The sequence below is a fragment of the Sinocyclocheilus rhinocerous genome, unplaced genomic scaffold (genome assembly GCF_001515625.1).
Source record: "Sinocyclocheilus rhinocerous isolate Xijiao unplaced genomic scaffold, SAMN03320098_v1.1 scaffold1666, whole genome shotgun sequence".
NCBI classification, from domain to species: Eukaryota; Metazoa; Chordata; class Actinopteri; order Cypriniformes; family Cyprinidae; genus Sinocyclocheilus; species Sinocyclocheilus rhinocerous.
The window spans coordinates 21,123-34,852 of record NW_015628700.1 but is presented as its reverse complement, the minus strand read 5'-3'; the positions used below and the strand labels follow the sequence as shown (position 1 = coordinate 34,852).

General features: G+C 39.9%; 1 protein-coding gene across 1 annotated transcript; it reads right to left on the bottom strand.

Moving 5' to 3' along the window:
- Positions 1-4,523: 4,523 nt before the first annotated feature.
- LOC107738322 (tripartite motif-containing protein 16-like protein) lies at positions 4,524-8,430 on the bottom strand. Its single transcript, XM_016550061.1, has 6 exons — positions 7,962-8,430; positions 7,078-7,173; positions 6,705-6,938; positions 6,449-6,599; positions 6,234-6,293; positions 4,524-5,080 (listed from the first exon to the last, which is right to left on the bottom strand). Exons 1-6 carry the CDS (start codon positions 8,331-8,333, stop codon positions 4,524-4,526), a joined length of 1,470 nt encoding a protein of 489 aa, XP_016405547.1. The 5' UTR covers positions 8,334-8,430.
- Positions 8,431-13,730: the final 5,300 nt, after the last annotated feature.

Below are 13,730 nucleotides of genomic sequence, written 5' to 3'. Positions count from 1 at the left end.
AATTTCTAACCATTAATATAATGTGTTTTTTCTGGATTTTTTGGTTGGTATTCTGTCTCTATCCGTTAAAATAAACCTACCATAAAAATTACAGACCCTTCGTTTCTTTGTAAGTGGGCAAACTTACAAAATCAGCAGGGGATCAAATAAATATTTCCCCCACTTTATATCACTTCTACGACCAAAGATTGCTTTATAAATAATCTTCCTTGTCTCAACTCCACAACATGCCAGATAGCTGAAGACACTGACTCTGATAGAAGAACTGCTCACTGATGATGTCGAACCACCTTCAGTTTCGAAACATTCAGAATGTTTTTATGTTTCATTTGTGTTTTGCTGTGTTTATTAATTCTGAATGAATCTGTATATATCTATATGCAGTCAGGTCACTGTAGCTACAGTATAGTGGTCTGTGGGCATCTCCATGTGTTCCTGTTTGATATTGAAGCTTTTTTTCTTAAACATTTTCTTTTAGCATTAAATCATACTGGGATGTTTGCTAAAATTTTTCCACCAGCCAACAATGGTTATTGCATTAAAATATGAGCGACTACATATGTGTCAGTGTCACGACAAAGGCTATGCATAAAAAGGTTTTGAATTTATTTGATCTTATATTTTAAAGTGAAACCAACAGACAAACACCTTTAACAATAATTAATGCCACATTTAGCTTGGCCGTTCTTTAAATACATTCAACTATATTCTGTATAGCAGGCTTTGTCACTGTATAAATGACACTAACCTGTATGATAAATAACTGCTTTGATGGCACATCAGTATTTTTCTCCATTATCGCCCCCGAACAAACATACAGTAGGTAAAGTACATGCGGGAAGGAGTGTGAAAAAGTTAAAGTGAAACTATCCTAAAATAGAAATACAACCTTAAAATGAGTTACAAATGCTTATGCATCTGAAGGATCCAACAATGATAATACTGTGTCCAAAATGTCACTTAATATTAACTTCTTAAAATTGTATAAAATCAATATCACATTTGTAATGCTGATATTGTAACATGGAGAGCGTGACAACAGAGTTGGGCATCCAAATACAAGGCTTTATTAACAGACGTGGTCAAAACAGGCAGGGTCGAGCACCAGAAAACAGTATAATCCAAGGCAGAGGCAAAAGAGTAATCCACAAACAGGCGATGGTCAGGGCAGGCAGCAATCAATCAAAAAGCAAGGAAACAGTCCAAAGATCAAAACACAGGTAAACTAGGAAACATGGAAATGAAAACTCGGAAACTAGGAACAAGGAAATGACTATACAATAATCAGCAATCTTGGAGTGAGTGAGAGCATCTTTTATACTAGACCAGGAGACCACATGATAAAATCCACCAATGAGAACAAGACACATGCAACCAGGGAACCAACCAGAACATGACACATGCAACCAAGGAACCAATCAGAACATAACACACAGACAAGGGTAGCACATGACAAGATCACATGAGGGGCAAGGGACACATGGGAAATGGAGTCCAGAAAACAATGGCAAGAGTCCGGAGTGGAGTGCCCTCTAATGGAGCAGAGCAGGCGGAGCAGAGAGCCAAGGCAGAGCAGGAAGCCAGGGCGGAGCTGAAGAGCACCAGGGCGGAGCGGGCGGAGCTGAAGAGCACCACAGCTGAGCAGATGGGTCCGAAGATCCCCATGGTGGAGCAGACCACCACCAGGGCTGAGCAGAGGAGAGCAAAGATCCCCACAGCAGCGCAGATGACCACCAACGTAGAGCTAACGAGGCAGGTGACCACCAAGGTGGATCAGGCATGACTGGAACAGAGAGCACAGAGAGGTTAACAACGGCCTCTGCGGCCGAGACAGAACAGGCTTAGAGTTCACAGAAGGCCTCCTTGACCGTAACAGGACAGACAGAGAGTTCATAGACGGTCTCCTTGACCATAACATGACAGGCAGAGAGTTCAGAAGCGGACACCGCTGACTCGGGAGGTTCTGCAGCGGAAGCTGCCACCTCGGGAAGAGCTGGAGTGGACTCATGGACTGGAGTGGGCTCTGGATTAGATTCGAGGACTGGAGCAGGCTCTGGAGCAGACTCATGGACTGGAGCGGATTCTGGAGCGGATTCATTGACTGGAGCAGATTCAGGAGTAGATTCACAGACTGGAGCGGGAACAGAGCAATGTGTAGCCCAAACACACAGAATGGCGAACGCCATTACAGGAAGCACTGAGGATAGAGGAACAGTCTCTGTGACGACCAGTGCTGAAGCTCTTGGGATGCCCGTTGCATGCACCGACATCAATGGTGGGTCCGGTCCGCCAGACTTGACACCAGCCTAAAACACCCTTGGAAAGCCTTAGTGTCTTCAAACTAAACATTCACGATGCTCGAGAACACTGGAGTGGCATCTGTGATGGCTGAAGACTGTGGCTTGACATCCATAACGACTGGAGGCTCTGGGCTGGCGGCCATCTTGTGAAGTGACTCTGAGCAGGTGGCCATCATGTGAAGTGGCTCTGGGTTGGTGGCCATCTTGGGAAGAGACTCTGGGTAGGCGGCCATCTTGTGACAAGACTCTGAACTGGCAGCCATCTTGGGACGAGACTCTGAGCTGGCAGCCATCTTGGGACGAGACTCTGAGCTGGCAGCCATCTTGGGACAAGACTCTGAACTGGCAGCCATCTTGGGAAGAGACTCTGAAATGCCGGCCATCTTGAGACAAGACTCTGGAACGGCGGCCATCTTGGGACGAGACTCTGGAACGGCGGGCGGTACGAGACTCGAACCCGCAACCTTTGGGTTATGAGTCCGACCCTCTAACCATTAGGCCACGACTTCCATGTGGCAGCCATTTTGTGAAGAGGCTCTGGACCTGAGAGTGCTGAAAACACAAGGAGTGCCCCCCCCCCCAAAAAAAAAATCTTTGGGGTTTCAACACAGTCCTCTGCTTCACCTAGAGTGAAAGGAGAGGCACATAATAACAGATCATCATCCATTAAGTCTCTTAGAGAGCATTTAACTTCCCCTCTAGGTAGCCACAATTTAGTTGGCTCATTAAGTCCAAAATGGAACAAGTCCTCAAACAAAACTTCATCATAAAGCGGTACTTGATATGACAACTAACAGAATCGATTAACATATTCCTCAATAGATAGGCCTCCTTGCCAAAGGTGCAGTAGCTGGTCGACTGGGTCCATGGTTGGTCTGGGTTGTTGAATAAAGCCGCTGGATCCGGGTATGGCTGATTATTCTGTAACGTGGAGAGCGTGACAACAGAGTTGGGGATCCAAATGCAAGGCTTTATTAACAGACGTGGTCAAAACAGGCAGGGTCGAGCACCAGCAAACAGTATAATCCAAGGCAGAGGCAAAAGAGTAATCCACAAACAGGCGATGGTCAGGGCAGGCAGTAATCAATCAAAAAACAAGGAAACAGTGCAAAGATCAAAACACAGGTAAACTAGGAAACACAGAAAGGAAAACTCGGAAACTAGGAACAAGGAAATGGCTATACAATAATCAGCAATCTTGGAGTGAGTGAGAGCATCTTTTATACTAGACCAGGAGACCACATGACAAAACCAACCAATGAGAACAAGACACATGCAACCAAGCAACCAATCAGAACATAACATACAGACAAGGGTAGCACGTGACAAGATCACATGAGGGGCAAGGGACACATGGGAAATGGAGTCCAGAAAACAATGACAAGAGTCCAGAGTGGAGTGCCCTCTAATGGAGTTCATAGGCAATCCAGCTGGTGATCGTAACAGATATTCAGGAAAACAGCATTAAAAAAAATATAAAAAACAAGAACTTTGTGAATTATAGCTCATATCTGAAATGTGCTTTATTGCAATATCTGTTGACTAACTTTGATTGAGTGGTCTGTAATAACAAGCTGCATGCCCCACTGTGCTATGATCCGGAGTTTCATCTGGTCCCTTTTATCAGCTGCGGATGTTAAAAATAATGTAAATATTACAAATAACTAGTTTGTCATAAACTACAAAGGTAAAGCAGAGAGTTGTATGAACAATCATGAATTAAAAATGTATTTTTTTTTTGTATTTCTATTGCATGTCCAGTTTTAATTCAACAAAACATCTGGAATAAATGCATAAACTGCATAAATGAAATAAAAAAAAAAAATCTAAGAATTAAATATCCACAAATGTTCAGCTATAGTATTTACTGAATTCAAAAATGAAAAACATAATTTATCAGGGAGTTTCCATCCATTTATTTGAATATATCATATAACTCACTGTACAGATGAAAAAAATAAAAAATAAATACAAATCATTAAATCTCCATAGATGCTCAGCTATAGTATTTACTGAATTCAAAAATGAAAAATGTATCATGGAGCTTCCATCAATTTATTTGAATATATAATATAACTCACTGTATATGAAAAAAACAAACAAATTAAATCTCCACAGATGTTCAGCTTTAGTACATTGAATTTAAAAATGAGGAAAATGGAAAAACATAACTTATCATGGAGCTTGCACTTGCAATATGTCTATATCGGCAGAATGTCTGGATCATTTATTTAGTAGTTTTACTAATGTACATGATAAAAAGTAGGCCATATAAATAATTGGAAAGCCAATTCTAATTCCCGGATAGAGAGGCTGAGTGAATGTGGTCTGGACTCTGTGGAGGAGGGTTATTGTGTCAGAGATGCTGTAGAAAGACAGAATTCCTGCGCTTTGATCCACATACACTATTCTAGAGCAACCAGGCTCTGTAAGGAGTTTCGTTTGTTTGTTATTGTGACAGAATAGGTAACCGGAGATAGTGCGGTCCAAGCTCCAGGATTCAGCGTTATATCCAAATTTACACTCATCACCCCGTCCCTTCCTTCTGATGCTCTCGTATGACACTGATACACCCACATCATGAGTCCCATCCCACTCCACCTCCCAGTAACAGCGTCCACATATACTCTCAGCACACAACACCTGCCACCAATAATCAAACCTGCCTGGATGATCAGGATAGCGCTGATCTACGTTAGTGTTGGCAATCACTCTGTTCTTCTTAGACAGCTGGAGGTGTTTATGCACTGTGTTTAGATCCACATTGAAACGACAGAAATCTGATGGAGACAAAATACATTATATTACTTTTAACTGTTAGTGTGACGACTGTTGATTTCCACAAGGAGATGTATTTATACAAATTTGTAAAAAGTAAATACAACCCAGTATAAACTGAAACGATACAGCTAAATTTAGGGGTCACGATAATTTTTTTTGCAGCTATTAAGACCTAATTAAACTATTCTATACATAACATTGTGTTATTTGCTAAAAACAAAGTCTGTTTGAGTGTAACAAATAGAAATTAAGTCCTTATTACAGTAGAGAATGAATCAAAGCTGTAACTAGTTAAAGGAATGATTCTGGGAGCTCTAGGTCCAAGGGGGCCCACAACAAAATTAAAAGGGCCAGATCAATATATGGAGGACATGAATTATTATCAACAGCCATGAGAGTGTCCTCTGGGGTATTAGAACATTTTGATTATTAGTTCTGTATTATAAGAGTTAAAAGAGTTTATGCAAATGATCTGAAACCAATGTTATTAGTTAAATATCTACTATTAGGTGTACAGTATGTAATGACTATATTGCAAAAATAGCCTGAAAATAGCCTTTGGCTAATTCTGGTACATTTACAGAAATTTTTTATTAATGTACAATGTCCCTGTAAACTAAACAAATAATAATAATAATAATAAAAATATGAATATTTAGCCCTTTATAGGCTAATAAACCAATTTTAAACTTCAGAAGTTTGTGTAAACTAAAAAACACGATCAACAGAAAATTATATGAAAGTTAGCATTTCATGTACAGTTTAGAAACACATATAAAATGAAAAATAGATTGATATGTGAAAAAGCGTAATTAGAAGTTGAACTCTTTTTTTTATTTTACAGTATGTGCACTTACCTGAACTTACAGTGTATTTACCTAAGAAAGTACTGATAATATAAGGTAACATGAGTTGGTTAGGTTTAGGGGTAGGTTCAAGGTTAGTACTTAACCAGATATTGTAATTACTAAAAAGTACTAACAAGTACATAGTATGTACATGCAGAACAGGACTGTAAAATAAAGTCCCATGACAAATTTTTATACATGAAGGTATACAACTTGGCTATGGGTTACATGCAAAAAAGCTGAAATTGTCATCTCTTGTTTTCTCTGTGTGTTTGTCTGTGTTCATGTTTTCCTAGTAACTTACACTCCAGGAGCTCTTTTCTGCTCTCAAATTCAGCGTTGGCAACAGACTGAATGCATCTCCCTGTGGAAATCAACAGATCTCTTAAGTGTAAAATAACTGAATCCACTGTATATCAGTTCCATATTTATTTTAATGCATATATTTTCATATTATCCTGTATTTCATTGTTTAAATAAGAACAAATATGTTTCCAGTACTTCTCCAGTCTCAGTTACCTCTTCCAGACATCTTTTCAATCTCCTTTCTGCAGAAATGATCCAGTTTCTGTCTCAGTTGAGAGACAGATTCTCTTACATCGTCATAGGAACTGACAGTGATGCTGAAAATGTCTAGAGAGTCAGGAGGATCATACAGAAACGGAAATCTCTACACAGACACAATGACAAACAACAGTAAAAGAATGAGAAAGATACAGAACCATGTCACAGAAAATAAATACTGTTCAGTAAAGTCAGTAAACCCTCTCTGTACCCAGAGGAACTGGGTGTCATCGTCTGTGTGTGAAAGCTGCTCCAGCTCAGAGTTTCTCTTCCTCAGTTCATCAATCTCCTGCTCCAGTCGCTCCATGAGTCCTTCAGCTTGACACACTACAGCCTTTTCTCTGTCTCTGATCATCTGTGTGACCTCAGAACATCTTCTCTCAATGGAGCTGATGAGTTCAGTAAAGATCCTCTCACTGTCCTCCACTGCTGTCTGTGCAGAGCGCTGTAGGACACACATTACAATCAGCTCTTACTGCTGCTCACACAGTCTGCTGTGGGACTGAAAATCACCCTCAATAACCAACTGAAGAAGAGTCTGAAACCAGCACTACTGCTTCTTCTTCTTCTTCTTCAAAACTCACCTTCTGAGACTCCACAGCCTCTTTCAGCTCCCAAAGCTTCATCTCCCTCTCCTGGATTTGCTGCTTAAATTTTCCCTGTGTCTCATCCAATTGTTTCTGTTGGGCAAAACAAAGTAAATCACATACATTTATAATTAGTGAAACTAAAGGTAACAAAAGGTTTTTGAGTGAATTCAGCCTTTGTGTTTTCATGTCAGAAAACTGGATGGATTGCATTCTTAACCACACTATGATGAACCACACCAAAACCAACTATAAACACTAGTACCCAGGGCAGTTTCTAATTATTACTGTATATAGCTGTTCAGTTTTTTCTTTTTATATTAGGCCCTGTCCACACGAACGCGGTTATTTTGAAAACCGCAGCTTTTTCTACGCGGTTTGGCCGTTCGTCCACGTGCAAACGCAGCACCAGGTCACTGAAACCGAAAATTTTTGAAAACGCCTGCCAGGGTGAAGATTTTCAAAAAATCTGGTTTCAGTGTTATCGCGTAGACAGCGAAACCTGAGTTTTTGGCTTGTGACGTCGGCGCCTGCGCTGTTATCTCCGCCTACTGGAAACTTTTTCAGGCTTCTGATTGGCCAACATGGCTTTACGGTTGAGATTATATCGCCACCTGTTGGCTTGGCATGCTCTTGACAGTGCTTCATAGCATGCGTTTGCGTTTTCATGTGGACGGAGATTTTTTAAAAAACGGAAGAAGTTTTTAAATTCCATTTATAAAATTACCCGTGTACGTGTGGACATGGCCTTAGTTTGCTCCAGTTTAGTTCTAAGTCATTTTCATTTGTAAAACTCATACAGTTGCAAACTGTTTAAAATGCATTTTAAGGTAGTCAGTAACAAGTTATTATTTAGCATGTCAGTGTCTTTCAGTCTGTACCTGTTTCTCGGTCCTCCCTGCTGCAGTTGATACAGTCTCATGATTTATGTGTTTTTCCACCACACAGAACACACAAATACACTGCTGGTCAGTGCGGCAGTAAATCTCTAGCGGTTTACCATGTTGACGACACATCATCTTCTGAGGTTGTCCAGTGGCGTTCATCAAGTTATGTCTATTACCTTTTAAGAGATTCTCATGTTGTTCAACAGGAACAATAGTTTGAATTATCATCTTTGGTTTCTCCAGCACTTCAGCCAGCATGGTGCTTTTATTTAAAGCAGGTCTTGGTCTGAAGGTCTTTCTGCATTGAGGGCAGCTGTAGACTCTCTTCTGATCCTCTTGATTCCAGTGGTCTGTAATGCAGCTCATACAGTAACTGTGTCCACAGGGAATAGTCACTAGATCTTTCAGTAGATCCAGACACAATGGACAGCTGAACTGGTCCTGAGAAAATCCGGCTTCAGCCATTTCAGTGCATGCACTTTCAGATAGACAGAGACAAAACAAGCTGAACAGCACTAATGTTTTCCTTTTCCTGAACTGGAGTGTTTGAATATATTCTTGGTTCTGTGTTTAAGAGACGTGTGCAAAAGAGGTGTGTAAGTAGACTTGTTTTTCTTGTATGATATTTCATAATGCAACCATCCAATAATACAAACTTAAGTGTTACTGGTTTGCCTCCAAGTGTGATTGAGACAATTCAGAATGCAAGAGTGGCTTCAACACTCTCTGCATATGATGGAAAATGCGATGTGTTTGAGCGATGGTGCACAGACACATTCTTCCTTTACTCTGTTCTGTTGTACAAACTTTTAGCTAAAGGCTGAGCCCTTTCTACCATTAAGGTTCATCTTGTTGCAATTTCTGTGTGCCATGTGGGGACAATAATATTAAGGGTAAAAGGGGTCATGAACTGAGAAACCAAAATTCCCTTGATCTTTTGACATAATATTATAGGAGGTCATTGTGCCCTAAAAACATCCTGTAAGTTTCAGAACTCAAAACTTTGTAGCTGGTCTAAAAACAGCTTATATTGAAGGCAGTCTACCAAAACGACAGCTTGTGGAATGTTTTACTCTATGATGTAATAGTGTGGATAAGCACCGCCTCCGCAGAAGAAGATCAACGCCTGCTTCTACATCACTGCCTGTTTAGCCCCGCCCACCGATTCACACATGTAGTGTTTACGAGAGAGGCGAATGCACAGGTCTACGCAGAAGCCAAATGATAAAGATGCTCTAAAGACAACAAGATGCTGTGCAGTGCCAAGTTGTGGAAAAACGTCTTTGCATTGCCTTCCTTCTGATCCCAATGTTAGGAAAGAGTGGATGAACTTTATTTTTAATGAAGATCGAGACCGCGTCAGTAATAACTCGGTCCTTTTTTCACTTCATTTTACTATGGATTCGTTTACAAACAAGGCATAATTCGAAGTGGGATTTTCAAAAAGATTGAAACTAAAAGACTATGCTGTGCCGACTATATTGGAGTGTGAGTAACTGTTTTTATTACTGGGTCACTATTGCTTTGTCTCTTCTTACAGATCGTTTGATATGTAACTTATTGAGTTATTTATGCATTTTTTACCTAAATCACACCAGTGTCCGCCTATGAAGAAAGTACGCTACATTATTAGTGGACGTCAGAGAACAGTACAAAATAAAAAACAAAGGCAGTTCATGACCCCGTAAAACACTCACCCACACGCTAGTTTATGAGAGGTGTGTGACATCTGAACAGGGTTTCAAAGCTGATTCCACAGTGGGATATATCTGTGGTTCTTAACTGTAAACGCACTGTCTCAGCCCCTTTTGAACTTATAGGCAGTATTAAAGCTACTTTTGCTAAAGGCTACCTGAAAGGCTACTGGCTGTTTTCTGGACCGAAGAACCCCACAGTGGAGGAGAAGACCACCACAGCAGATCAGACGGGACTGAAGATCGCCATGGCAGAGCAGATGGAGTTAAGGTCCACCACGGAGTATTTAGGCTGGAGACCAAGATGGCTCAGGCAGAGCAGGTGGAGCAGTAAACCAACACGGTGGGTCAGGCGGAACTGCAACACAGAGAGGTTAGAAACGGCCTCTATGGCAGTAACAGGACAGACAGAGTGTTCAAGGATGACCTCCATGGTCACTAAAAACTGCCAAACTGGAAATCAGCCTCAAACCCTTAAGGACTGCCATGGTAGCTTCATGTGTAATGTTCATGATGGCTGGAAACTGGTGTGGCATCCATGACGGCTGAAGTCTCTGACGTGGTGTCCATTACGGCTGGAGACTCTGGCATGGTGGCCATGACCGGACGAGACTCTGGACTTGGGACCACTGGACACAGAAACACAGAGCACCGGAGTTGAGACCATGAGACTTAGAAGTGCTGGAATCCGAGGTTGACTGTGCTCCACGGCCACCAGGAGCAGGAAAAGAGATTGTCATGTAAGATTATAAACACCAAATGTCAAAATAAGTAAAAAGGAAAAAATATATATATATATTTTAACAGGCCAAACGATAAGGGCTATTGTGGGCCCCGACTTGTCTGCACATGTCAAATGTCCAAGTTTTATGGAGGCTTTCCATAGACATAATTCAATTAAATTCACGTTTATTTGTATTACACTTTTCACGTTATAAAGCAGCTTCACAGACAATTAAAGTTCTACATTATATTTAGAAACTTTTATATTTATATTTACATTATATTAATACATTTGATACTGTATCACCCTCTAAACCTACCCATCAAAGTAAACTTCTGCATTTATATTTTTCATAAACATAATTTACTATAATTTATAATTTAAAAAGCTGTTATGTTCATGGGTACAAATTTTGCTCGGGGCAATGATTTGAAGTATTACTACACAACAAGGGAACCACATTTGACATGTCCAGACTTGTCGGGGCCCACAATAGCCCTTATCATTTGGCCTGTTAAAATATATATATATATATTTTTCCTTTTTACTTATTTTAACATTTGGTGTTTATAATCTTACATGACAATATCTTTTCCCGCTCCTGGAAAAATGTACAACACTTTAATATTTTTAGCGACGCCTAAAACTAGTGTAAATGTTTTTATTGTTTTATTCCAAATTCATTATTAGTCATGTTACATATTTTATTTAAATCCTTTTTATACAGTCATCAGATTATATGTGATAGACCCTTATGTTCTGTTAAAATTGGTTACTTATTTCGATATTGTCCATCATTACATCCTTCTTTTTCTCGCTTCCCAGAGAGAGAGAGAGAGCATAACACTGCATGCAATGGAATGCGGCCTGTCATGTGGACGTCAGATGGTGGCCCCCGGATGCGGAAGTTTAAAACGGACCATTAAAAGTTCAAAAACAAGCTTTAGCACTTCATTTATGTCCTGACACCGGGACAGAGTTCAACAACCATCAATCTTCATATTGTACACTACATTGTAAATAATTTAAAGGTCATCGGTCATCGCTGGAATTCCACATATGCCGATTTCCACATCTGGATATCATTAACAGGTCACGAGTAGGGTTGGGTATCGTTTGAATTTTATCAATTCCGATTCCGATTGCGATTCTTTTCGATTTCCAGTTTCGATTCTATTATGATTAAATAATGATATCAAACATTTATCCAGTGTCTCTTTTTTATTTATTTCATTTATTGGAGCTGAATACCATAAACAAAAACCAACAGGATACATAAAAAATTGACTCTTTAAGAGCTGTTTGTGTGCAAAATAGAACTGCATGATTCTGGATAAATGTAGTTTTTTTTTTGTTTTTTTTTTTCCAATGGAGGTTGTGGTTTTCTCATGATTCTGAAGAAAAAACATTAGACAACTAAACAAAATCACATGTAATTTATGAATAAATGATTCAATGACAATGATTTTCATTACCGGATGAATCAGATGGAACGAATCTCTTTTATGATTCAAAGACAAATACATTTTAACAGCCCCTTTTCGCCACCTACTGGCGTAACAATGCAATCGACAAATCTTCATTTGAAGTGTCAAATTACTTTTAAAAGGTGATTTACTCTATTTAAATCGCTACCGTACCCATCAGAGTTTATATCTGAACTATACACTTTTATCCCAGTACTTCTGTGATTTGAATGTTTGTAACACAGAAATAATGATACTGTGTGGTTGAAAAGACCGTGAAGCTGTTTCATTCATGACAGTTGACAGCTGCTGTCTTTAGGTCAACGGCAGTGCAAACGCAAATTTAAAGGGGTGGTTGATTGCGATTTCAATTTTTTAACGTTAGTTAGTGTGTAATGTTGCTGTTTGAGCATAAACAATATCTGCAAAGTTACGACAATGCAAACGTTAATTAATGCATTAACTAATGTTAACAAATGAGACCTTATTGTAAAGTGTTAGCCCTCAGAGTATTATAAAATTACGAAACTAAGCATGTTTCCTCACAATTACTTGTTCTCCATATGTAACTTTTTTAAAGGGGTGGTTCATTGCGATTTCACTTTTTTAACGTTAGTTAGTGTGTAATGTTGCTGTTTGGGGATAAACAATATCTGCAAAGTTACGACAATGCAAACGGAGATATGTCATTTAAAATTCTGGCAGTTTAATGCCTACAAAAACGGCTGGTAGGGACTACAACAAGTTACTTCCCAGGTTCGTTACGCCACAAACCCAGATAAACCCCGCCCCCGGGAACATGTAGCAAAGGGGGCGAGTCCATGCTGTGCTGCTTTAGAGAAGAGGAAGAGAAAACTAGAGGTGCACATAAAAATCTATTCATATATGAATCTGTCTTCTGTATTCTAACGTTTCTAATGGATTCACAAGTTTCAAAATCAATGTTCTAAAGCAGCGGTTCTTAATACTGTTCCTCGCGTCTCCTGCTCCTCTCTCTCTCTCTCTCTCTCTCTCTCTCATTCAGCTCAGCTCCAACAATGAACTGTTCCAATTATACACTTATTTTCACATAGTTATGAGAAGCGTTAAACATGGACGGGCGTGCAGTTGCTGTACTGTATTAAAGCTTTAATCAGGATAAAACTGTATATTAAAAGCTAACATAAGCAGTAGCATTTTCAAATAACAGCGTATTTAAAAGTATGAGATAACAACAGACAAAAAACATAGGCCTACCATTAAAAGCAGTGCTTGCACAGGTTCTGCACAATCCTCTTCAATAATATCCTCTGCTTCTCAATCGAGCTCAAACTGATAAGCGATATTAACGACACCGTTGTTTACAATACAACCGGAGCACATGCCGCTGAGGTGAGGGGCGGGACGCTTAGACGCGCACTAGAGGCGGTTTAGCCAATCACAACACACTGGGCTAGCTAACCAATCAGAGCCCATCACCTATTTCTGAGGGAGGGGCTTCATAAAAGAAGGAAATGATCAGCACGTGTTCAAAACATTTTGACTGGTAGTGTATGTATGTAGCCTATGTATCACACTCATATCACATCTTGTTTTGGATAAGAATAAATAATTTTTATTTAAGTCTAGCTTTATTCGCATTGGCCCATGGAAACCTCTATGAACACACTTGACTTGACTTGGCTAAAAAATCGCGGGGGACGAATTTACGTTTTATTAAAAAGTGTATACGCATACACTCATGGCGCGCAGCCGCGCACACACATCAGGATAGGTTAGATTCCTGCCTCCGTTGCGAGTCCCTATCAAGCACTTTACCAATTCAACTACTCTCTTCTTCTCCTCCTGCCTTGCTCTTTGGCCCACATCACTCACCGCAGAGCAAGCCTGTTCTTGATAA

Excerpts from the sequence above, each read along its gene's own strand:
- LOC107738322 (XM_016550061.1), bottom strand. The coding sequence starts at position 8,333 with ATGAGCTGCATTACAGACCACTGGAATCAAGAGGATCAGAAGAGAGTC. Across the intron at positions 6,294-6,448 it reads TGAAAAGATGTCTGGAAGAG|GGAGATGCATTCAGTCTGTT; the intron begins GTAACTGAGACT and ends TGATTTCCACAG. Across the intron at positions 5,081-6,233 it reads CAGAAAAGAGCTCCTGGAGT|ATTTCTGTCGTTTCAATGTG; the intron begins GTAAGTTACTAG and ends TGTCTCCATCAG.